Here is a 25,652-nt window from a genome sequence, read left to right on the forward strand (position 1 = left end):
ATGCCGACCCTGTTGATAGGCTCCGACCATGCAGACCTCATTGTCCCGATAGACCGGGTTCATACCGGACCCCGAGGCTGTCCTGCAGCAGTCGAGACCCGTTTGGGATGGACTCTCCAAGGCCCGCTCGCCAAATCTCTCAACCGAAGTACAGCCACTAGATGTCTCCACTCCCGAGTCACGGAGGGAGAAACCGCACTCCTGCAACACGTAGAGCGGCTATGGACCTTGGAACAAATGCCCTTTAAGAACGGAAGGAAAGACATTCGCTCTAAAGATGACATTTACGCCATTCACCTCCTCGAGACAGGGACCAAGAGAGTCCCGGTCAACGGCGTGTTGAGATACGCCACGCCACTCCTGCGGCGAGAAGGAATGCCTACTTTCCACGCCAAGACAGACGCCACAGAACGGTACCTGCTGAACACGGAGCGGCGCTTAGCCAAGAACCCCGCCCAAGAGAGTGTATACCGCGCTGAGATTGAGAAGCTCATCACAGCGGGACACGTCACAAAGATGGACATTAAAGAGGCTGACCAGACCACTGAATCGTGGTACGTGCCTCACCACAAGGTCCATCACAACGGTAAAGACCGCATAGTATTTAACTGCAGCTACCAGATCGGATCCCAAAATCTGAATAAAGAGTTACTGCCCGGTCCCACACTCGGCCCCTCCCTACTCGGCGTTCTACTCCGCTTCCGCCAGGAAAAGGTGGCCATCAGCGGGGACATTAAAGGAATGTTCCTGCAGGTGAGATTAGTAGAGGAGGACAAGCCCCTGTTACGGTTCCTATGGAGAGAGAAGCCAGGAGATGAGCACCCAGCCATCTACCAATGGGAAGTCCTCCCCTTCGGAACGACGTGCAGCCCCTGCTGTGCTACATTTGCACTACAGAAACATGTAGCAGAGGACCCAGCAGCGGACGAAGAGGTCCGACACAGCGTAAAGAACAGCTTCTACGTAGACAACTGTCTACAAAGCCTTTCAACCCAGGAAGAAGCCGAGGCTCTCCTGATTAAACTCCGCGCCTCATTGATCAAAGGCGGCTTTGATCTCAGGCAGTGGGCCAGCAGCGATCCGCAAGTACTGCGCAGCCTCTCCTCCGAGGACAAGGCAGCCAGCAGCGAGACCTGGATGGCTACAATCCCGGGAGAAGCCCAGGAGATGACCCTGGGATTGGTGTGGCGATTCAAAACAGATTCGCTTCACTACAGACACAAGCCCCTGACTACGGAGCAGGGAAGGCCGGCGGCGGCGCCGACCACCAGACGGAGTGTGTACACAACACTCGCCCGACAATATGACCCGCTAGGATGTATTCTACCGTACACCACCAGGGCAAAAATGATTGTACGAGCATTGTGGGACAAGGACCAGGGCTGGGACGACCCCATTCCCGCACACCTTGCATCCACCTGGAGAGAGTGGGAGATGGAGCTCCACTCACTCCCAGGCGTTAATATGCGCCGAAGCTACTTCCCACCCACGGTGAGGCCAGAGACATGTAAAATGGACTTACACGTCTTCAGTGACGCCTCAGAGGTCGCATACGGATCAGTAGCCTACTTGCGGGCCCAAGAAAAGGGGGGAGAGATCTACACAGCATTTGTCCTCGCCCGCTCGAGAATAGCCCCACGCAAGCAACAATCTATCCCACGTCTAGAGCTCTGCGCAGCCCTAGCCGGAGCGCACCTAGCCACGCTCATCCAACGTGAGCTCACCATACCGGTGTCTAGAACAATCCTGTGGTCAGATTCCACGACAGTACTCGCCTGGATCAAATCGGACTCATGCAAGTACAAAGTCTTCGTGGGAGTCAGAGTCACCGAGATTCAAGACTTAACCGAAGAGTTAACCGGAGAAACAGAGTGGCGCTACGTTGATACAAAACAGAACCCAGCTGACGTCATCACCCGGGGGATGCCCCTGGATGACCTCACCCGTCGCAATGTCTACAGTGACTGTTATGTACTAGAGGCCTGGTCACTCCTGTCTCACCAGGGCAGGCAGGTGAGGGCTGCCAATTAGCCAATTAGTGCTGATTGGTTACCTGCTGGGGAGCTTCAAAGGCAGACCCAGAAACACACATGCACGGTCTGTGCCTAGTGAAAGAGCTGTCAGGTTCTTACAGTCCTTGTCCGTTGGGTTACCAGTACATTAGTTTATAGTTATATTAGTAGTTCCTTGGTTTAGTAGCATTTTTTAGTTAGAGCACAGGGTTTTGGTGTTGATTACACATAGGTTGCGTACCCATGAGCCAGGGTCGTAACAATTGGGCGCTCATCCGGGATCTTTTACCCCTAGAACTTTGTTTGGTGATTTTTTTTTTGTGTTGCACGGGGTGTCATCATATTATGGTTTGGGTGGTGTTCGTTACACATGGTGTAACGTGGGGGCTGAGCCATTTTCATCGAACAGGTGAGTATGCCGTATTTGTTTGTAATTTGATGTGACTACTTATGCTGTTAAAATATATAGTTTAGTAGGCACCACATGTAGATAGGGACATTATTTTCTGGTTGTGGGTTAGCGTCCGGTGCACCACGTACTCCTGGGGCGGTCAATGAAATGATTGTATATGATCTTTGACTGGTAGCAGGTGTGGTTGAAGAAAGTTAGGTCTACAGGGCATTAGTTTAAGGGTAGGTAGGTTAGGGCGGCCAGGAAACACAGGTAGTGTGGTAGGGCTTGATTTAGTGTTTCTTAGGGTAGACATGTGGTAGGCCGGGGTTTTCTGCAGTTTAGACGTAGAAGCATATGTGGTCACATCAGGTTAGAAGGCGCACCTGTTTGGAAAATTTTGTTGGATTTATTTTGTTTGTTTAAGTGTTTGGTGAGCATACCTGGTAGCACCTAACACCCTGCGTGTATGACACGTCTATTTAGGGTGGGTGTGTTTTTTTTTTATTTTTTTTTGGTTGTTTGTGCAACCTGGAAAGGTGCGCTCCGTAGAGCTCACATTTCCACCGTGTTCCATTCTGGTTGTTATTGTTGGCAATTAGCATTATTCATGGTTCTTCAGTGGTTCTTCGTTGTTCTTCAGTGGTTCGTTGGTGGTTCTTCGTGTCTGTGAGGTTGGGTGTGTAGCTTGGGGTGTCTAGTTCAGTGACAATGGCTTCCATCAGGGACTTTGTTGATCGCCCGTCTCATGACTTATTAGACAAATTTTCCAAAGAACAGCTGCTCGAGCTTGCTGTGCACTACAAGGTCGAGCTTACTCCCAGTGAGAAACGTTTGAAACCATCTGCCTTGGGTGCTTTGCGGGTTTTGCTCATTAGGGAACAGGTGCTTGAGGAGAGGGTGGAGGAGCCTCCATCGTCTGGCGCGTCTCCGCTATTACCTGGTGTAGAGGGTGAGTGGAGGATTAGGGAGTTGGAGTTTAAGGAAAGGCAGCTAGAGCGAGAGCGTGAGGAGAGGAGAGAGGAGCGTGAGCTTAAGGAGAGAGAGAGTAAAGAGGAGCGTGAGCTTAAGGAGAGAGAGAGGAAAGAGGAGCGTGAGCATGAGCGTGAGTTTAAGGAGAAACAACTGTTGCTGGAGCACGAGCGTGCACAGAAGGAGCTTGAATATAAGTATGCTGCCTTGCAGGCGGGTGCTCTGCATCCAGAGTCACGTTCCGGGTTTGATGTAGGCAGGAATATTAGGATGGTGCCACCATTTTTTGAGAAAGACGTGGAAAGATATTTTCCCCTTTTCGAACGGGTGGCAACCACATTGAAGTGGCCTGATACCGCCTGGACACTGCTGCTACAATGTGTTTTGGTTGGTAGGGCACAAGAAGCCTACACTGCTCTGTCCCTTGAACAAAGCGCTGATTATGAACTTGTTAAAGCTTCCATATTGAGGGCTTATGAGTTGGTCCCCGAGGCCTATCGTCAGCGTTTTAGAGGTTATCGTAGGCAGGAGGGGCAGTCTTATGTTGAATTTGGAAAAGAGAAGGAGAACCTGTTTGACCGGTGGTGCACCTCGCAAAAAGCAGAGTCAAGGGAGCAGCTCAGACAGTTGGTTCTCCTAGAGGAATTTAAGAGGTGTGTTCCTGATAACGTTTCCACACATCTAAATGAGCATAAGGTATCGAAGATAGCCGACGCTGCTGTCTTGGCTGATGAGTTTGTGTTAACACACAAGTCTGTCTTTGTAGAGGAGGGCCGTGTGGAGTCCAGGGGTAGTAGGCGTCCTTCTCAGGGGAGCCGGTTCCCGGCACCCGTGTCTGCTGGTCGGTTTACTTCGACTCCTAGGCAAGGTGGCTCTGCTAGTGCATTCCCAGAGGGGGTTATCTGTTTTTACTGTAAGGAGCCTGGTCATATCGTTGCTGGATGCCCTGTGCTTAAGCAGAAAAATGTAAAAACTGTGGCTCTGGTAGAAATCATAGACAGGACACCTATGCCGACATTAGAGGGTGGGGTGCGAAGTATCAAAGGTGCAGACAGGGAGCTAGAGGGCTCCTCAACATTTAGGATGGAGGGATTTGTTTCACTGGTTGGTGAATTAGGATCAAGGCAGGCTATTACAATATGGAGAGATACAGGAGCTTTCCAGTCTCTCATTCTGGATGGGATTTTGCCATTTTCGGAAGATTCTTCATTGCATTCCGGTGCCATTGTTCAGGGCTTTGGAGGAGGCTTTGTGAATACTCCTTTGCATGAGGTCTCGCTAAACTCTCCCTTAGTATCAGGCAATGTTGTCGTAGGAGTGTGTTCTCACATTCCCATAAAGGGGGTGTCATTCATTCTAGGGAACGATTTGGCCGGTGGCAAAGTGCTGGCTACTCCAGTTGTAATTCCCGTCCCTGTAGTTTCTGAGGTTCCTGATGAGCTCGCACAGAAGCATCCAGGAGTGTTTCCTGTGTGTGCGGTAACACGCGCAATGTCAAAGGTCAAATGTGACACCCATGAGGTTGTTAACTTAGATGGTGATATGACACTTAGTGACACGTTCTTTGTTGAGTTGAAAAGTGGCCCTGATGAGGGTTTTGGTAAGGTGATACCGTCTCATGAGCAGTTGGTACTAGAGCAAAACAAGGATGTCTCCTTGTCGTCCCTCTTTGAAGAGGCGGTTTTAGAGGATGAAATGGTAGATACGTCTCAAGGATACTTTGTTAGCAATGACGTGCTCATGAGAAAGTGGACACCACCTAACCTGTCCAGTCTGGATGACTGGGGCAGTGTGTTTCAGATTGTTGTTCCAGCCGTGTATCGTCCTGATATACTGCATCTAGCACATGATCATGATCTTGCTGGTCACATGGGGGTCAGGAAGACTTATGACCGTGTGCTGAGACATTTTTGTTGGCCTGGTTTGAAGTCAGATGTGGCACAATATTGTCGCTCGTGCCATGTGTGTCAGGTGGTTGGTAAACCAAACCAGAAGATCCCTCAGGCTCCTCTGCAGCCTATCCCTGCCGTTGGGGAACCTTTTGAGCGGATCCTCATTGACTGTGTTGGTCCCCTCCCTCGAACTAAGACAGGGAACCAGTACCTTTTGACTATTATGTGTGCAGCGACCCGTTTTCCTGAAGCCATTCCTTTACGCAAGATCACAGCCCCAGCTATATCCAAAGCTCTGGTTAGGTTTTTTTTTGGCCTACCAAAGGTCATTCAATCAGATCAAGGGTCTAACTTCATGTCCCGTCTCTTTGCTCAGGTCCTCCAGCAGTTGTCTATCCAACATTGCCCTTCCTCTGCCTATCATCCAGAGTCCCAGGGGGCGCTGGAGAGATTTCACCAGACTATCAAAACAATGCTGCGGGCATATTGTACGGAGTTCGACAAAGACTGGGATGATGGAATCCCTTTGCTTCTGTTTGCTGCTAGGGAGGTAACCCAGGAGTCTCTTGGATTCAGCCCGGCTGAGCTGATGTTCGGCCACACAGTGAGGGGTCCTTTGAAACTGCTGAAGGAAAAGTGGTTGGCTGACCAGACTCCTTCCTCTACTAATTTGTTGGACTATGTGTGTGACTTCAGGCTTAAGCTTAGTAGAGCATGTGAACTAGCGAAAGAGAACCTAAAGGTAGCCCAAGGAAAAATGAAGGTGTGGTATGATAGGCGGGCCCGACATAGGGTGTTCTCACCGGGAGACAAGGTGTTGGTTCTCTCGCCTATTCTTGGGTCTGCATTACAGGCTAAATACAGTGGGCCATACTCCATTGAGCGCAAAGTTGGTGAGGTCGACTACTTGATTAAAACTCCCGACCGCAGGCGCAAGAGTAGATTATGTCACGTCAATATGTTGAAGGCGTACAATGATAGGGCTCAGATTGACCAGTCAGGGGTCAAGCCTGTGGCTGTTCTAACAGTTTCTGCATCTCCTATTGTAGCCGACTGTTCTGTGTCGAAGGAGATTTCTCAGGGCCGGTTGCCAAACACCCAGATACTAGGTGACTTGGACTCACACCTGTCGTACTTACCACTTCCTGAGCGTACGGATGTGGTGCGCCTACTTAGACAGCATACACGTTTGTTTTCTGATGTCCCTAGTCGTACTAATGTACTCGAGCATGACATTGATGTTGGTAGTGCAGGGCCAATTAAGCAACATGCCTATAGGGTGAATCCGGAAAAACGAAGGATCTTGAGTAAGGAAGTAGACTATATGCTGAGACATGGCATTGCGGAGCCCAGTTCTAGTGCGTGGAGCTCCCCCTGCCTGCTTGTTGATAAGCCAGACTGCACTCATCGGTTCTGTACTGATTTCCGTAAAGTTAATACAGTAACCAAGCCGGACTCGTACCCTCTGCCTCGGATGGACGACTGTATCGATCGGGTGGGTTCAGCAGCCTTTGTAAGTAAATTGGATTTGCTAAAGGGATACTGGCAGGTTCCGCTTACTCCGCGAGCACGTGAGATATCCGCTTTTGTCACACCAGAGAGTTTCTGCCAGTATACAGTGATGGCCTTTGGCATGCGAAATGCCCCAGCGACGTTTCAGCGGCTAGTGAACAAGGTCCTGGGCGGGGTAGCGTTCTGTGAGGCATATCTGGATGACCTGGTTATCCACAGTTCCTCTTGGTCACAACATGTGGAGCATCTGGCCGAAGTGTTCAAGCGGTTGGGTGATGCTAACTTGACAGTTAACCTTGCGAAATGTGAATTTGGACAGGCCACGGTTACCTACCTGGGTAAGGTGGTTGGACGTGGGCATGTGTGCCCCGTTACAGCTAAGGTGGAGGCTATAGTGGGCTTCCCTGCTCCCATCACCAGGCGGGAGTTAAAGCGCTTCCTAGGTATGGCAGGGTACTATAGGAGTTTCTGTAGGAACTTTGCTTCTGTTGTTGCCCCTTTGACCAATCTGCTCAGTCCTAAGGTACCTTTCGTGTGGACTGAGACTTGTCAACAGTCTTTTGAGAGCATCAAGGGTATTCTGATTAGCGCTCCCGTTCTGTCAGCTCCCGATTTTCAACTGCCATTCAAGTTGGCAGTGGATGCTAGTGACCTCGGTGCTGGAGCCGTCCTCCTGCAAGAGGATGCATTAGAGGTGGAGCACCCAGTGTGCTACTTTTCTAAAAAGTTTGACAGGCATCAACTGCACTACTCTACTATAGAGAAGGAGGCGCTCGCTTTGGTTCTTGCCTTGAACCATTTTGATGTTTACGTGGGATCCTCCAGTTTACCCCTTGTTGTGTATACAGACCATAACCCTTTGGTTTTTCTTCGCAGCATGGTGAATTCGAATCATCGTTTGATGCGATGGAGTTTGTTCCTCCAGGCGTATAACTTGGATATTCGCCACATTCGTGGGAGGGACAACGTGCTAGCAGACGCCCTCTCACGATCGTAGTACTGGTGTTTGTGGTACCCGTTATCGCTGTTGTGGTAGAGGCCCTGACAACTAAGGGGTCACAGTTGTTTTTTGTTTTGTTTATGGGTTGTTGTGTAGTGGTTGCCTCTTGGGCAACCAGTTTGGTGGGGGAGGTGTTATGTACTAGAGGCCTGGTCACTCCTGTCTCACCAGGGCAGGCAGGTGAGGGCTGCCAATTAGCCAATTAGTGCTGATTGGTTACCTGCTGGGGAGCTTCAAAGGCAGACCCAGAAACACACATGCACGGTCTGTGCCTAGTGAAAGAGCTGTCAGGTTCTTACAGTCCTTGTCCGTTGGGTTACCAGTACATTAGTTTATAGTTATATTAGTAGTTCCTTGGTTTAGTAGCATTTTTGAGTTAGAGCACAGGGTTTTGGTGTTGATTACACATAGGTTGCGTACCCATGAGCCAGGGTCGTAACAGTGACGGCCCAGCATTCCTAAAGCTCCCGGAAGGAGAGTGGCCCACGCCTATCCCGAGGGAAGCCAGTCAGGAGGAGGCTGAGAATAAGAAGCCTGTGTTCTGTGGATTGAGCACTGTTATCTCCGCAGACCCCAACACACTCCTGATGGGGCGGCTAGATCCCGCGTTACCCCAGACAATGTACCGGCCTGAAGAAGCGAACGGCCGACGAATGTGGAGCTACAGCCAAGTATTAGCCGACAAGTTTTGGAGCAGTTTCCTACTGCACTACCTACCGTCTCTACAGACCCGCCAGAAGTGGGTAAAGGAGAGAGACAATTTGACAGAAGGAACAGTCGTCATGATTATTGATCAATCACTGCCCAGAGCTATGTGGCCGGCCGGCCGCGTAAGCAAAGTGATCACCGGTGCCGACGGCAAGGTCCGAGCAGCTGAAGTGCTTGTCCAGGGTCGCACTTACACCCGTCCCGTGGCGAGGCTCATAGAACTGCCCTGACTCCCAGACACAATCGATGATGACCATGACCCTATAACCCTATGACTTTGTGAAGTTGACTGACCCCTACAGCAAACCCTTATGTGTAAATAGACAACGCGATTAATCTGTCTCTGCTTAACTGATTAGGTCTGGGACCAATCAGGGGGTGGCTGTTGTGAAGGGCCAGATTAAACCGAATATATATATTTATTTATATATATATATTTAATTGTATTTGTATATTCTCTAATATTCCTTGATATCCCTTGTATATTCCTTGTACAATATGCATTGAATATCCATTCTAGCCTACTGAACATCCCATAATAGTCTCCATTCTACTATTGGTCGAGACCTTGGTGCCAGGCTGCCATACCCCCCAGACCCAGTTCAAACGTACCGCTCAACATGTACGAACAAGTCCTAGTTCCGCGTAGGAATCTGGCTACCGCACCACTAATGGGACTATTTGTTCATAGTGCGTATATATACTGCGCTACTAAAGTAGGACTTCCTTTTCAGTCCAGTTTCTTACCCTCCAATAGAGTCACAGACGTAAAGCCTCCCCGCGACGCCACGTGTGGGAGTAAGGCCAAGTTCGGCCTACCATCGGTATTGAGACATCGTGTATATTAATATTTGAATAGTCATATTTGGCACTATATCGTCGAGTTGGACGTAGTCTATTAAGCTAATAATAGTCTGTTAATATATAGTGCTTCGTGCGGTGAGAATACTACCGTAGTCAGCACCCCATCGTTTCGGGCAGAAAACTGGCTGCTTAACCAGGATGATCGACCCCATGTGAGATTGCACCCGAGGAGCCCCAGAGCCGACGAGCGAGTGGACCTGTATACCGGATTATTCTACCGACGACAGCCCGCCTTCCCAGGCACGGATTATGCTTTGTATACGTTGATTATTCCATGGATAAAGACCCCCGACACTGCCGTGTGTTGGAACCCCCCCCCCCCTGGAGAGGACGCAAGGTGAGGAGACGCTCTGCAAGACGAGGTCGCTTCACGTCTCTCCTCCGTGGACCGGAGGACGCCGGCCCACAAAGAGTCCATCTGCTTTCATCTGCGGTCCAAGGATCGCCGGCGCATTGAACGGCACTACAGTGGGTTCACCTGGGATACCCTTGGCCGGATGAGGCAGCCGGACTCTACCCCCCCCCCCCTTCTTACTCCTGTCGGCTTACAAGCGACCGGATTAACCCCCCCTAGTGTATCCAGTCTATAATCATTAAAGTATCATTGCTGTTATTCCTTAACTATTCCAGGTCGTATATGTACCACCTGCGCCTTCAGAGATTGGACATTCTCTATTGATATACCGACGAATACTCTTGCCATAAAAGTGCATACTAATTCCCATTCATAAATGTGATTGATTTGATTAAGTGCTTGCTCTACACACCATCGCTGTGTAGAAATAAAGACCTATTTCTAATTCGTACATTTGTGTTGGATCCGTTTCATCTACGTGACAGTGTTCATCATAATATATTTATGCCGAGTACTGGGTGGCCGAATATTAAGTACAAAGGTAGTGGTAGTAAGTATCATATCTAGTAATACAGTCAGGGAATTGTACCCCTCAGTTACAGTCTATCTGTATGTCATGTATGTCATATATGTTACGATGAATTGAAAATGGGGGACCCTGATGTAAACAAGACGAAAGTATTTCTCTGGTCTGCATCCCCTTAACAATTGTATGTATTGAGCTGTACTGTACTGTACCCATTCTGCAATCTGTTAATAAAGTTTTCATTCATTCATTCATTCATTGCCGTTTTTCGTGTTCCACCCTCTGTCCAACCCAATGCATTTCCCCATTGCCCATTTCTAAATCGTCTCGTTTAAAACAAATAAAGCATTAACATTGGCATGGTGTACCTTTCTGTGCTTATTCATCCACAATCTATAGCTCAACATGAAAATATTCACAATTAATCATTAAAAAAAAATCACAGAATTTGATTTCAAACAAAAATGCTTAAAATATGTTAATGATAGAAGGGAACTCATTTTGTGCAAAAGTGGAAAGTTTTTCAAATTCCATGCGGCAGAATTGTTACAATAGCCGATAATCCATTTTCCCAATGATAAATCCCTATACGGGTGGAACAACCAGTGACGTCAGACTACACCTCCCTATAGCTATGACGTGCATTATTTAGGACAAAGTAAATCCATAGGCCGCTGAATATGATTTATTATCAGCATTTTAGGTCTATTATTTTACATTTCAAAAGCATTTCTATTACCAGTTTAATGTATTTTAATTGTGTTTAATTATAGGCCTATTTCACACATTCTATGAAATCAATACATTCTGGAAATCATCTCGCGACCCCCCCCCCCCCCCCCCCGTGGCTGCTCGCGACCCCTCTAGAAAAACGAAGCACAAAAACATTATTCAGAATGGTATAATGGGATCTCTGAGGAAGGGAGCTGCCATTTTTTTGCGAGGGAGTGGCCAGCTTATCCAGCTAATTTAAGTAAACCTGCGCTGGAGCAGGTTCAAATTTTTCGATCTGTTGCCAGTGATTTAGCCAAACTTGCTTCGTGGAACCGAAAAGCCTGACTTATGTCAAGTTATCCTGTAAATGATCCGGCTAAGTCAGTTAGCCACGTACGAGGAACAGCAAGAGCAGTCATGAGTTTCGGTTTCGAATTGTGGACTACCTAACGTAACCCTAGTGTTTTTCTATTGGAAACAACTTGTGTATGCTAAAACTTAAGGCACATCAATCTCAATGAAAACCACAAACTGCAAGAAAGCACTTGTGACTCCCACACATCCTGAAAAAGCCCCAAGAGACAACGTATGTGTACGTATGTGTACACGCCATACGTCCTTCATTGATTGGGGGGACATAATATATTACCAACTATAGCATGCCAGGCATATTATGGGCTCCAACGAGCACCCATTCTAGTTTCATTCTATTTGATTGGTGCTCTTGATATGAGGACCAACATTTCCCGCATTTCACTGTATGCCCTGGTATGTATGTGACAAATAAACCTCTTGAATCTTGAATCAACACTAAGACAACAAGTACATATGAGTTTTCAATGTGTGTAAACACTAGCGTTAAACAGCGTAAAAAACAGACCTATATTCTGAAATTATAGGTTCTAAAAAAGCTCATCTTCCATCTACAGATCAACTCCTATACAGGATTGGGGCTTTAAGTAAACAGCTAAGAGTCTGTGTATTTAGTTCGTCTTTTTTATTAGACATAGCAATGTCACAAACAGCAGTTAGTCTGAAAATTACATTCAAAATGTGCAGTTGACCATGCAGCAAAAGTTCAGGTACACCTCCAAAAAAAAAGAAATCATGTTTTTTTTCCTCCTCCACAATCAATATGTATTATGTTTTAATTCAGATTTACAAAATCAAAATCATCTTTCATCAGTCACCATCAAAGCATACATACCTCAAACACAATAAGAAATTTGAGACAAATCTTTTTTTCTTTCTGTCGCAGTACATATGCTCTGAAAGTAGTTATTTTTTTTTCTTTTTCTTTTTTTTAAAGGCTTTATTATTCATTTTGCATTCTACCACCCATACGCTCCCATACAACAACCTTTTTGAAATTATATAGTATTTGTCCAGTACCACTTCCCTTCTCCGGATAATCTTCACGTTAGCTTAGGTAAGGAGGGATAATCAAGCCAGAGAACACTGAGAAGCATAAAGAATTGATCTGAAATGGTTAAGGTTAGGGGGGGACTGCAATTCCCAGAAATCTCCCTTTCTCCATTTCCTGTTTGCCAGTAAGACTGGAGACATTAGGGGTGAGGAAACAAGGGGGGGGGGGGGGGCTCTCACTGAGAAACCAACACATGACTTAAACACGTCCACTGACAACGGCCAATCACTAGACAGAGGCCACTTCATCGACTATACAACACACATCTGTACACAGTGGGAAGACGAGACGTCTTCAGCTCAGGTTTCACATTGTTCTCTCTCACACACAGACACACAGTTAATTTTCACTGTTAATCATCTGACCCAGCATACATACAAAGAAACAAACACAGGTTTATTTTTTTTTACTTCCCACAGAGGATGTAGTCAAAGTGATACTGGTGATGACGTCACAGGGTCATAGGTTAATACTGATAGGAACGAGAGGGGGGTGGGGCGGGTGGGTTCCAGTGATAAACAGGCCTTGCAAGGTGATGGTGATATGAGGAAGGGGGTGGGGGAGACAACACACACACACACACACAGCACACACACATAACATGACTACGTTCCAGTTCATCAAAGGAGGGGCTTTCCTTCTGTTGAGGGGGGGGGTAAGGGGTGGGGTGGGGGGGGGGGTGACCCGTCCCGAATACATAATACTGATTTTTATTCTCCCCATACATACCACAGAGGGCTTTTTTTAATAATTTTTTACACGTAACACTTCGCCACAGAGGTAAACAAACAGCCAACCGATGATCCACCACGACACAGATACTCTTGTCCAGTTTCAGCTTATTCCATCGACGAGGCTGATGATGCGACTTCTATTCGCCACACAGTGACCGTGCCGGCCTTCTCTCTTTTTTTTTTTTTTTTACCACAGAAGCAGCACCTCCCTCCATCACTCTCCAAAAGTCAAACGAGCCCCATGAGGTTTCTCTTTCCATCAAGGAGGGTGCAGGTTATAGGATGCCGGGTTTGTCCAGGGTTTGTTGTGAAACTCTTTTTAATACTGGCCAGAGAGATCCAGTGTAGTACGCGGAAAAAAACACCTGAATACTCCGAAATCCACCAAATCAGAAAACACGCAGACGTCCAACACCTCTGTCACCGCACCGCTGTACACCGCGTCCTTCACGGAGACACTGTCCACCATCATCATCATCATCATCCAGCCAACCAAATCGCAGGATCCCAAAATCAATATTCCAGCCTGCTATACTTGCAGCAGGAATGGCAACTGAAAAGAGTGAAATCTGATTTTTTTTTCATTCAGCTTCAAAAGAAAAAAATAGTTTTTTTAAGTGCAAAGTCTCCTCTCTAGTAGTAGCCTTCTTTACTTATCTTATTATCAATGAACATAATTACACTTTTCTCTCCCAATTGCTTGGTCCACAGCAATGTTAAGTTCAGTCAAAGAAAAGGGGAAAACAGGAGCCTGTGTTTTTGAAAAAGCCGGCCTCCGTCTTCTTCTTCTTCTTCTCCCATGCAGGCGTTCCGCCTCTACCTCCGCCTCTACCTGCCGAAGATGCCCTCGTACTCCAGCAGGATGAGCTCCACGATCTGGTTCTGGTAGACCATGTGGACCGCAATGTTGCCCGTCTCATACTCGGGACGCAGCAGGGTGGGGCCGAACACGATGGCCACGCTCTGGGTCGTCATGCGGTTGGCCTCCCCGTGGTCTATCACCCTGAGGGAGGGAGAGAGAGAGAAAGAGAGAGAGATGGATAAGGGGGGGGGGGGGGGGGGGGCAGAAACAGATAGGGAGGGGGAGAGAGAAAAGGGGGGAGACAGAGAGGGAGAGCAGAGAGATGGGGGGCAGAGAGGGCGAGTGAGCGAGAGAAGGGGGGACAGAGAGACAGAGAGAGAGACAGAGAGGGAGATGGAGAGAGAGGGGGGGCAGAGAGGGAGAGAGAGCCAGAGAAAGGGGGGCAGAGAGAGGCAGTCAGAGAGTGGGAGAGAGATGGGAGAGAAAGGTAGAGAGATGGGAGACAGAGAGAGAAGGAGACAGAGAGAGAGGGACAGAGAGAAAGAAAGAGAGAAACAGTTGGCGAGAGCGGGTGTGAAGTTTCATACGGCATCAGATCCTAAATGCCATTCCTACTCTGTTTTCTTTTCAGTGCAACTTGAGGTTGGCTTTTAGGGTGAAACATTACAAGGCTCTTGAATGGGCTCAACGCTCAATATCTCGAGGCGTAGAGATTGAGTAGCGAGGCAAGGCTCTCATCATGTACGCCATGGCAACACCAGAGACCCCGAGGCAAGAGTATAATATGGCTTTTAAATAGAATCTACATCCCTGCATGTAGATGCACAAACACAAATAACATATTCATGGGGAAAAAGACGATTAAATCCTGCTCCTGATACGTATAGACCGCTCCATACACTGAATGTCACGCTATAAATTTCCCGAAGAAACACCGGTTGGAAAGGTATTGAATTACCGCAAACAGTGCCATATAAATGCAAATAGGAAGCCTAGGCAAATGTCATCGTGAACATATGATATTGCTCCTGGCTCCTGTAGGCTAAGAATACACCCTAAAACCTGCCTATAGTTCCACTACGCCTGGAGGGTGATCAGAGTGAGGCAACTCAGGCAAGGTAAACACAGAGACGAGTGATCTCATGGTTAACGTGGGGTAATGAAAGAAAAAGTACTTTAACTCACAAGCGGCGTATTCGCTAATAGCATAAGTATAGTATATATTTTAGTATAGCGTATAATGCGTGATGGCTAATAGGATCTGACGCATCATCACATCCCTCACGATGACACCAGTGCTCTCAAACTTTGAGATGCACTGTGGATATCATCTTTTCAATCACTTGAAACTGGACAATCAACAAAATGTTCATCATTTGACTTTGTACACAACCTCGATGGATTTGAGATGGAACAATCAATAAGTGCTTTAAGTGCAGACTTAAAGCTTTAATTTGAGGGAATTTACATCCAAATCAGGTGAACGGTGTAGGAATTACAACAATTTCTACGTGCCTCCTCCTTCTTAACACTATCAGTGCCGGCCTTGTTTTCCTTTTTACCCCCTTGAATGCCATCACCCACTTCAATGTTAGCGTTAAAAACGCATAATCTATGTTTTAAATTATAGCTATGTGTCTAATCTGCCCGTCGCTTATCAATGATTTGTTTGCAGTCAACATTGTCGAAACGGAGTGTTTTTTTTTAATCGGTTCATATCCTTTTTATAGCATTTCGAAAAGCTATCGTTCTCTCGAAAATGTCAGGAAAATTGAAAGATTCCCCCATAAACGGCATTTATTGGAATATTCTCGAATACACTAGACACGTTGTCATTTGTCGGCCTATTTATGAATCGTTTTCAAATAAACGCTAGATTATCGATAGTATATGTGTACTTATGCACGCTATAGAAGCGGGCTGAAAAATCTATTCTCTCATTTCCTCAACATCACACACACACACACAGACACACGGCACATGCTGATATCTCAGTGAATACAGCTCTGATTATCCTAAAACTGGTAACATAGACTCCTTACCTTAGATCAGATGTTCTCCAAAAAGATTATTCCAATTCCTGATCGCCATTCCAAATATCGATCGCGTTTATTGATTGATTATTGGCTGCTGTAAATATATATTCCACGCTGCTTTCCAACTCGCGATCACTTCCCTCATCATCAGATCCATCGCCAGCATAATGGAGCCAGTAGGCTCCCCCCACAGGGATCTCCCAGTATAATCGAATGGCCTGCACAGGGATAGACGATAGGGGGCGGTATTTTCCCATCTGAGCTCCTAGAGGGTCTGCTGTACCAACGGGAGACTCGGATGATGAAATATGAATTCAGATCGCTAATAAAAAAATCAAACGACAATTCACATCGTCGGCACTCAACGGGGGGCATGATAAGACGACAATACACGTTGTCGGCACTCAAAGTGTTAAGGGACCAAAAGTAATTGGACAATTGGCTGCTCAGCTGGCCAGGTGTGTGTTATTCCCTCATTTATATTTATGTATACATTTCAATTTATATAATATATGTTTCATTTACAAGTAGCAGATAAAAGGTCTAGAGTTCATTTCAAGTGTGGTATTTGCATTTGGTCTTTGCATCTGTTGCCGTCAACAATAGAGGTCCAAAGAGCTCTGTCACTATCGGTGAAGCAAGCCATCATTGACCAAATCAACCTTTTGGTACATTCTTAAAAAGAAAGAACGCACTGGAGAGCTCAGCAACACCAAAATACCCAGTAAAGATCATGGAAAACAACTATGGTGGATGACAGAAGAATTATTTCCCAGTTACAGTTGGACTCTCCAGGAGGTAGGCGTGTTGACTTTGATCTGTGTCAAAGTCAACAACAAAGAGAAGACTACACCAGAGTGAATACAGAGGGTTCACCACAAGATGTAAACCATTGATGAGCCTCAAAAACAGGAAGACTGGATTAGAGTTTGCCAAAAAACATCTATAAAAAAAACAAAAACAACAAGTACAGTTCTCGAACAACATCCAATAACAGATGAGACAAAGATCAACTTGTACCAGAATCATGGGAAGAGAAGAGTGTGGAGAAGGAAAGGAACTGCTCAAGATCCAAAGCATACCACCTCATCAGTGAAGCATGATGTTATGGCGTGGGCATGTATGGCTGCCAATGGAACTGGTTCCCTCATATTTATTTTGACTGCTGACAAAAGCAGCAGGATGAATTCTGAAGTGTTTCGGTCAATATCATCTGCTCATATTCAGCCAAATGCTTCAGAACTCATTGGCTGGCGCTTCACAGTGCAGATGGACAATCACCCAAAGCATACTGCAAAAGCAACCAGTTTTTAAGGCAAAGAAAGGAATGTTATGCAATGGCCAAGTCAATCACCTGAATCGAATCCAATTGAGCATTTCACTAGCTGAAGACAAAACGGAAGGGAGAACTACAATCAAGTATTAAAAGTGACAATTTGATTTATAATTGTTAGTTTGTCCAATTACTTTTGGTCCCTTAAAAAAATGGGGGCATGTAAAATCTGTTGTAATTCCTACACTGTTCACATGATTTGGATGTAAATGCAAATTAAAGCTGAAAGTCTGCACTTAAAGCACATCCTGATTGATGTTAAAATATGTATGGGCCTGGCTGTATCATAACAATGACCGACACACAAATAATATGAATCATTATCAATAATCATGAAAATAATAGGTTCAGAGTTCAAATTGTACTATAGAACTATTTGAGTTCAACAGTCGCATCCCACTTACCTCCGGAGGTGTTTGAAGAGGACTTGCATTGTATCATGGTTGGGTATTGGCAACTCCTTGATTAAGTCTTTTATTGAATTCACCCGCTGCTTGTAGTCGGAGCATTCTGGGGCAGAGAGAGAGAGAGAGAGAGAGAGAGAGAGAGAGAGAGAGAGAGAGAGAGAGAGAGAGAGAGAGAGAGAGAGAGAGAGAGAGAGAGAGAATGTCAGTCCTTCATTGCAAATGAGCTGGGCGCCATCTTGTGGCCGTATTAGTAACAACAACAACAACAACAAGCAGGCAAGTGTTCGGGAACCACTCACAATGGATCGACTGGGAAAACAGAGCTTATTTTGAGATTAAACAAAGGTTTTTAGATAATAACGCCATCACTTTACAATCACAGTGTTGTGGACATGTGGCGGTTGTGTCGGTGTGGTAGAAAGCACTCACTGATGGCGTTCACAAAGTCGTTGAAGGATGCATACGTGAAGAGAGGCTGTGGAAGTTCCCTGAAGAACATCTTCAGAGCTCCCGTGGTCACGTGTATGTCTTCCCATTTACTGTCATCCAAATCCACCTTCTCATCTGATTAAGAGAGGGGGGAGACAGAGAGAGAGAGAGAGAGCGAGAGAGAGAGAGAGAGAGGAGAGAGAGAGATACGGCAGACTTCAGTGCACTACAGTGCATACTAAAACAACAAAACATTTCAAGTAACATACAGCTGTTGATTTACAGTATGCATACATGATCTAGTGCAGTGGTTCCCAACCTTTTTCCCCCCAGGGACCCCCAAACATCTCTGATGAAATTCGCGGACCCCCTCCTAATAAGATACCATAAAATACTTTTTTTTTTTTCATTTTAATAACAAACTGCTTATACACAGGCATATGCATCACAATTAGACCCACTATGCTTCTTTGACTTGTGCCTTCAATCAACAAATCTCATCTTGCACCATATGCATTTCAAAATGTTTGGCCAATATTCAAATGCTGTATTCATCCTCTCAAATCAGGCCCTAATGGTGAACGGTTTGCATTTATGGAACAAATCAATGCAACAAATTAAACTAAATATGAGACAGGAAATTCCAATCAGTAGCAGAGAGAATCTGTCCTAGCTGGGTTTAATACCTTTTTTTTGTAATTTTAATAACAAACTGCTTATACACAGGCATATGCATCACAATTAGACCCACTATGCTTCTTTAACTTGTGCCTTCAATCAACAAATCTCATCTTGCACCATATGCATTTCAAAATGTTTGGCCAATATTCAAATCCTGTATTCATCCTCTCAAATCAGTCCCTAATGGTGAACGGTTTGCATTTATGGAACAAATCAATGCAACAAATTAAACTAAATATGAGACAGGAAATTCCAATCAGTAGCAGAGAGAATCTGTCCTAGCTGGGTTTAATACCTTTTTTTTGTCATTTTAATAACAAACTGCTTATACACAGGCATATGCATCATAATTAGACCCACTATGCTTCTTTGACTTGTGCCTTCAATCAACAAATCTAATCTTGCACCTTATGTATTTCAAAATTTTGGCCAATATTCAAATCCTGTATTCATCCTCTCAAATCAGGCCCTAATGGTGAACGGTTTGCATTTATGTTGAATGAAGTAAGAATCCACTGCAGTAAAAATATCCTCACCTCGAGTGGTGGTAGTAAGGTTGACTGACATGAGAATGTCCTGCTTCAGATCCTCATTTTCAATATATTGCACATAAACGATGAGCACAGCCTCGTCTGCGACAGTTGTAGTTTCATCAAGTTGTATGGCAAATGGACCCTTTCTAAGCTTTTCTGACAGCTGCTGCTCGCAATCACTTGACATCTTATCAATTCGGTATTTCACTACATTGTTCGAGAGTGGTACTGATTTTAGTTTATCCGCCACCTGTGGGCCGCACAGTTTCTAAACCATTTTGATGCAGGCTGGTTTGATGAGCTGCTCGCCAATATTGTGCGGTTTCTTTGCTTTTGCAATTAAAAGCGAACACTCAAAGGAGGCTTCGGTAGCCTTCTGTAAATCACTGCCACCCCTGCTCCACGCTACTCTAACATCAACAGGCTTGTTCGCCTTGAGAGACTGTTCTTTCCTCCGAAAAAAGTCTGGATCCTTCCCAACGCTTTCTGGGTGCTTAGACGCCTGATGTCTCTTCAGGTTGCTGGGCTTCAGGCTCGAGTTTGCCAACTTTTCTCCACAAATCACACACTCAGGTCGTTTGTCTGGTCCCTCAGTGAAGCCCATGGTGATGTAATTTTCGCGATTTCTGTAGGTCCTAACTTTTTTTGCAGATGAGCTGCCATCATCTCCTTTTCGTTTGTCACACATTTTCGCCTCTGGCGGCTGACTGCAGACGAGCCGAGAAAGTTAACTAGCGTGCTAGGCTAGCTACAGAAAGTGATAGTCAACTGATTCGCGTTTTAGCGGCTACCCGGTAGCCTACTGTTAACATTCAAAAATCATGTCTAGATGTTTATTTATTTATATTTATTTTTGTATTGTAGTGGAGAGACTATTCCTGTTTCTGATGATACAAAAAAAAAAAAAAAAAAAAAAAAAAAAAAAAAAAAGAGACCTCAAATCATCTGTGGTCTGGCGGACCCCCTGCGCCCCCTGGCAGACCCCCAGCGGTCCGCGGACCCCAGGTTGGGAATCACTGATCTAGTGGATAACAGCTCAGTATGTGAGGATCTAGTGGATAACAGCTCAGTATGTGAGGATCTAGTGGATAACAGCTCAGTATGTGAGGATCTAGTGCAGGGGTGGGCAATTATTTTCCCCAGGGGGCCGAATGAGCAACTGAAAATATGTTGGGGGGCCGGGTCAAAATTCCAAACTCAATTATGCATAATATACATTTTATTTCTATATAAAAAGCAGTAAATGGCATTGTTTTGACCCCTGGTAAGAGTGTATGTTATTATTTGGCAATTAAAAGGTGAGGTTAGCTTTCAAAAATATCATTTATTCAAATAGAATTTTTTTCCAAAATGATAAACAAAATGTGAAACATTAATAACAAAGGGCATTTTGAGTTTCATATACTATTGAAACAAGGATTTTCTTAGCTTTCTAAAGACATCACATCATCTTATAGCAAAAATAAACAAGACATGTCACTGAACTGTGTAAAGAAAAGTGTCCCAGTTTTGTAGCCTTTTTTACTTTACATGCCTATATTAAACATTTAATGTTTTCAGAACTGTGCAAAAAAAAGAAAAAAATATATCAAGTGTCCCATTTCACTTGTTATATTTCCACATTTGAGTGTTTTTCAGTTTTTTTTTTTTTTTTCATTCAGTGTGATAAATCCAGTCTCTGTTGAGCTTTAACAAGTCCATCAAAGTCAGGTTGCATGTCTGAGGTGGAGATGCGAAGCACAGCTGCCAGATGTTCATCAGTGAGAGAGGATCTATACCATGACTTGGTAAACGTCATGACTGAGAATGTCTGTTCACATATGTAGGTGGATCCAAAGAGAACCAACATCTTCTGAGCATGTCTCCTAAGCGTATATTGTGCGTGTGAATGTTGACATGAAAAGAAAAAAAAAAAGAATTATTATCATGTAATCTTTCGCGGGCCGGTCAGAATCATCCCGCGGGCCGTATCCGGCCCGCGGGCCGTACAATGCCCAGGTCTGATCTAGTGGATAACAGCTCAGTATGTGAGGATCTAGTAGTGGAACGACAGCTCAGTATATCCACCGCTGCTATGAGTGGTGTGATAGCAGAGAGAGGGGGCGCATGTGTGTGCGTGTGCGCGTGTCTGTGTATGGATGCTGACACGACTGGCACAGAGAGGGGGGCTGGAGTCTTTACCGTGATTCACAGCAAAGCGAAGCTTCTGTATCACAGCCAGGTTTCCACTCACTCGGTACAAGCCGTCGATACTCAGACCTGCAGGGGAAAGAGGAGAGTGGGGAGGAGGAGGAGGAGGAGGAGGAGGTGAACGGATGGATGGATGGAGGGACGAAGGAGCGGTTGTCGTGAGGAGGAAAGATCGGACTAAGGAGCCGGGTCTCATTACCGAAGCTCATTTAGCACGCAGCGTGTACATCAATAGTACTTATATACAGTGCGTTGTATGAATAACGTGACAGATGAGTCTACGGCTGGAAAGAGTGCGATTCCGATTATTGTGGACAATATTGCGATATAATAAATAAATGGTGTCATGAGTCTACTTGTTTATTGATCAAGGAAAATGAAGAGATTACCGATTGAAATGTCTCAACTCAAACATACAAAATTAACCACATGCAATTTTTATATTTAAAAAAATAATCAATACACGTACATTTTTCCGATTAATTACAATTTGTATCTTTAACGGCTCGGATTTGGACATTTAACGTCAATGCCCAGACCAAGCGACAGGGGAGGCAGACGGCTGCCGGACGGACGTACCTGTGTTCTCTACGTGGTCGATGCACGTCGTGACGAAGTTGGGCACCGACGTGTTCTCCCTCTGGCACAGACTGGTCAGACTGCAGCCGAACACTTGATCTGAGATCAAAAAAATGAATACAAAAATAAAGATAGAGACACACAGAGGTCAAGTCTCAATGACCAAGTGGCCAGGGGTGGTGTAGTGGTTAAGACTCCTGCCTCTGGAACCACACGTGTGTGTGTGTCCCCCCCCCCCCCCCCCTGCTGGCCTGGGATCAGATCAGACCAGACCCTTCTCTCCAGGACAGTGGGCAACTCAAATCACAGTTTGAATAGTGTAGTAGCAACCCTAGTCAGGATCAAGAGTTGCCAGTGTGATCCCGTGGTGGATGTGATGACTGTGTGGGATCATATGTGGGTGGGTGGGTGGGGGGGGGGGGGGGGGTTAGCTGTCAATCACGCATGGTCCACTAAGCTTGGGGCTCCCTGTGGACTTTACCAAGAGGTTGGTGGTCCCATGGGCGGGGGGCTAAGGAGATGTTACACCTGAGGGTGCGGCCTCTTGGTAGCTTAACACGTACCTTAGGTAGCTAAATATTACCGTGACACTTTATTGGCGTGGGCTATGGCCATACAATAGCCTTTTTGGCGTGTTAAATAAAGCTCCACACATTGGCGAGGTGGCTACAATACCTTTGATGTAGCCCTTGTCTCGGACAGCCTGGTAGGTGGGCCGGCGGGTCAGGAACTTCTTGAGTTTCACTCTGGCCTTCTTCTGGTCTGATGAGTCCATACTCACAGATGTCTTCATGACTAAGGAACACAGACAAAGGGCTTTAAGGAGCTAATAATGAACAGGTCCCTTCCTCATTCACATCCAAATATCTATGTACGTATCTATCTGATATGTCCATACTGCGTCTTTTTTTCAACAGTAATAATTCAACGATAACCATGATTGATTTTTCAAGTTGCACAAAAAAGAAAAAAGAAAAAGAGAGCCCAAGTTAGCAATTGGGGCTGATGAAAACGGCTGTCTTCTAAAAATAACATTGCATCGGTCTGCATGTTAAAGTGAAATTATAGGGGACTGTCTGATATACTGTACTGCGCAATTATGTTCAGGAGGTGCTGATTATACTAAGAGAATGAAGTCGTGCACTCCTGCTCCATATGCAATCAATTTGACGTGACCAAGCGCTTTGGCAAAGAGCCTTCTTCTGTTAGTTGCCAAGGTCGAGCACTGACGTGTTCTCCCACTGGTACAGACCGGTTTGACTGGAGCCAAACACTTGATCCGAGGTACAACAACCAAACACACACACAGAGCTCTCTGCAATCAGGTTAGCACCTCTCTCTGGACTAACAGGACAAATAGATTTGATGATTGATATGATATGAATGAGCGACGTGTCATTCTTATAATAAAAATCAAACCACTCAGCTCTGGCACTGAATGCATGTCTCTTGCTTCACATCAGATGGTTCTTGGTGTCTCTCTGTCGTCTATTGAAATCACTTAACAAAGTCCTCTTTGTCTATTCCTTATATATGACACTTAATTGCTTAACATAAAGCTCTGTTGAGTCTCAACAGCCGAGACGGCAGAACAGCGTGGCGTGAAGCTCTGCATGCAGGTCATGGGGATATAATCTGCTGTTGCTCAGCGCACCAGAAGTGGGCTCTGTAGGAAATACATTGGGCCATCCACTCGCAGCGACCCCAGAATCCATTCAAAACCCCTGTCCTCTGTGTGTCTGCTCTAGCGCCTACATACACCTCTTGAATCCAGCCACTCTGCATCCGTTACCCGTCTGTCTCTGGGTCATGTGTTACCTGTCTGTCTCTAGGGATGGGAATTGATAAGATTTTATCGATACGATTCCATTATCGATCCGATTCTTTATCAATTCCCTTATCGATTTCTGATACCTTTATCATTTAAATAAATTGGAAATGCAACAGAACTAAGCTGGTTAGAATAACAACATGCAACTTGACATTTCTGATTGTCATTTGTCATTTATTGTTGAGCCCCCATGTCAGAAAAATACAAAAACTGTAAAAAATTTATTAACTATACACTTAAATAAAATAATGTATTTGAGAACTAATTTAATCTATTGAGCTGTAGTTGCATTCAACAGGTCGTTATTGCAAAAGAGAATTTGTTAGCAATAACCTACCTGTATAAATAAAGGCCATCTCAGTGTTCTCTCTCTGTCTGCATGGCTATTTAGCTAGCTAGCGGCTAACGTTACTTTACCATGTAAATGAATGACTAGGATGCAAAGCACTTTCAATTTTCACTGCACACACAAAACGGTCGCAATATCGAGCCCTTTAGGTTTTCTTAGTCAAGGAATCAAATAGTCTGCTATGGCTGCATGCGTGGCACTAACGTTATTGTTTTTAAATGCGCAACTGTCGGTTCGATAAGAGGAATTGATAGTCACGGAGGTATGCGATTCCAGGAATCGGACTATTAGGAACCGGTTCCCAATCGATTCCGATTCTCGATTCCCATCCCTATCTGTCTCTGGGTCATGTGTTACCTGTCTGTCTCTGGGTCATGTGTTACCTGTCTGTCTCTGGGTCATGTGTTACCTGTCTGTCTGTCTCTGGGTCATGTGTTACCTGTCTGTCTCTGGGTCATGTGTTACCTGTCTGTCTGTCTCTGGGTCATGTGTTACCTGTCTGTCTCTGGGTCATGTGTTACCTGTCTGTCTGTCTCTGGGTCATGTGTTACCTGTCTGTCTGTCTCTGGGTCATGTGTTACCCGTCTGTCTGTCTCTGGGTCATGTGTTACCTGTCTGTCTGTCTCTGGGTCATGTGTTACCCGTCTGTCTGTCTCTGGGTCATGTGTTACCCGTCTGTCTCTGGGTCATGTGTTACCTGTCTGTCTGTCTCTGGGTCATGTGTTACCCGTCTGTCTCTGGGTCACGTGTTACCTGTCTGTCTGTCTCTGGGTCATGTGTTACCTGTCTGTCTGTCTCTGGGTCATGTGTTACCTGTCTGTCTGTCTCTGGGTCATGTGTTACCCGTCTGTCTGTCTCTGGGTCATGTGTTACCGGTCTGTCTCTGGGTCGCCTATTCTTTAATCCCAGCCGAAGAGTGCTGCCGAGTGCTTCCGCGTTTTCCCTGATTGGCCGCGACACACCCCGCGGCAGCGGCAGAGCGGCATTATGTAGCCGTAATCCCCGCTGTTTTTCCATCGACGCTTAGCTCAACTGGTACACCGCTGTGCTGTGGAGCCTGCGGTGCGGTTGGTCACAAGTTCGAATCACTTCAATTTTTATTTTTTTTATCATCTCTCGCTATAAACGTGCATTCTTTCGCTGGTTAAGTTTAGGCATTCTTTCGGAGTTGGTTAAGGTTAGGGTTAAGTTAAGGTTAGGGTTAAGGTTAGGCATTATTTCGGAGTTGGTTAAGGTTAGGGTTTGTCGCAGAGAATGCCCGTCTGTCTTTCTTGACGTGGAGGATGCAGCCTATTTCCGCACTGCCGCTCTCTCGCGCTGCCGCGGTCACATGGGCGTCATGGCCAATCAGAGAAACGCGACGCACTCTTTGGCTG

General features: G+C 45.7%; 1 protein-coding gene across 1 annotated transcript in view; it reads right to left on the reverse strand.

Annotated features, from left to right (window-relative positions):
- Positions 1 to 11,942: 11,942 nt before the first annotated feature.
- The window catches only part of LOC311238186 (rho GTPase-activating protein 12-like), a 100,440-nt gene continuing 86,730 nt past the window's right edge, over positions 11,943 to 25,652 (reverse strand). Inside the window, exons 15-20 of the mRNA XM_084326202.1 lie at positions 22,772 to 22,891; positions 22,097 to 22,195; positions 21,509 to 21,586; positions 18,114 to 18,248; positions 17,682 to 17,787; positions 11,943 to 14,109 (exon numbers count right to left, since the gene is read on the reverse strand). Coding sequence (XP_084182328.1) covers positions 13,935 to 14,109; positions 17,682 to 17,787; positions 18,114 to 18,248; positions 21,509 to 21,586; positions 22,097 to 22,195; positions 22,772 to 22,891 — 713 coding nt within the window. The 3' untranslated portion in view covers positions 11,943 to 13,934. The remainder of the gene's footprint in view (positions 14,110 to 17,681; positions 17,788 to 18,113; positions 18,249 to 21,508; positions 21,587 to 22,096; positions 22,196 to 22,771; positions 22,892 to 25,652) is intronic.

Source organism: Notolepis coatsorum (genome assembly GCF_963971535.1).
Source record: "Notolepis coatsorum genome assembly, chromosome: 12".
Lineage (NCBI taxonomy): Eukaryota > Metazoa > Chordata > Actinopteri > Aulopiformes > Paralepididae > Notolepis > Notolepis coatsorum.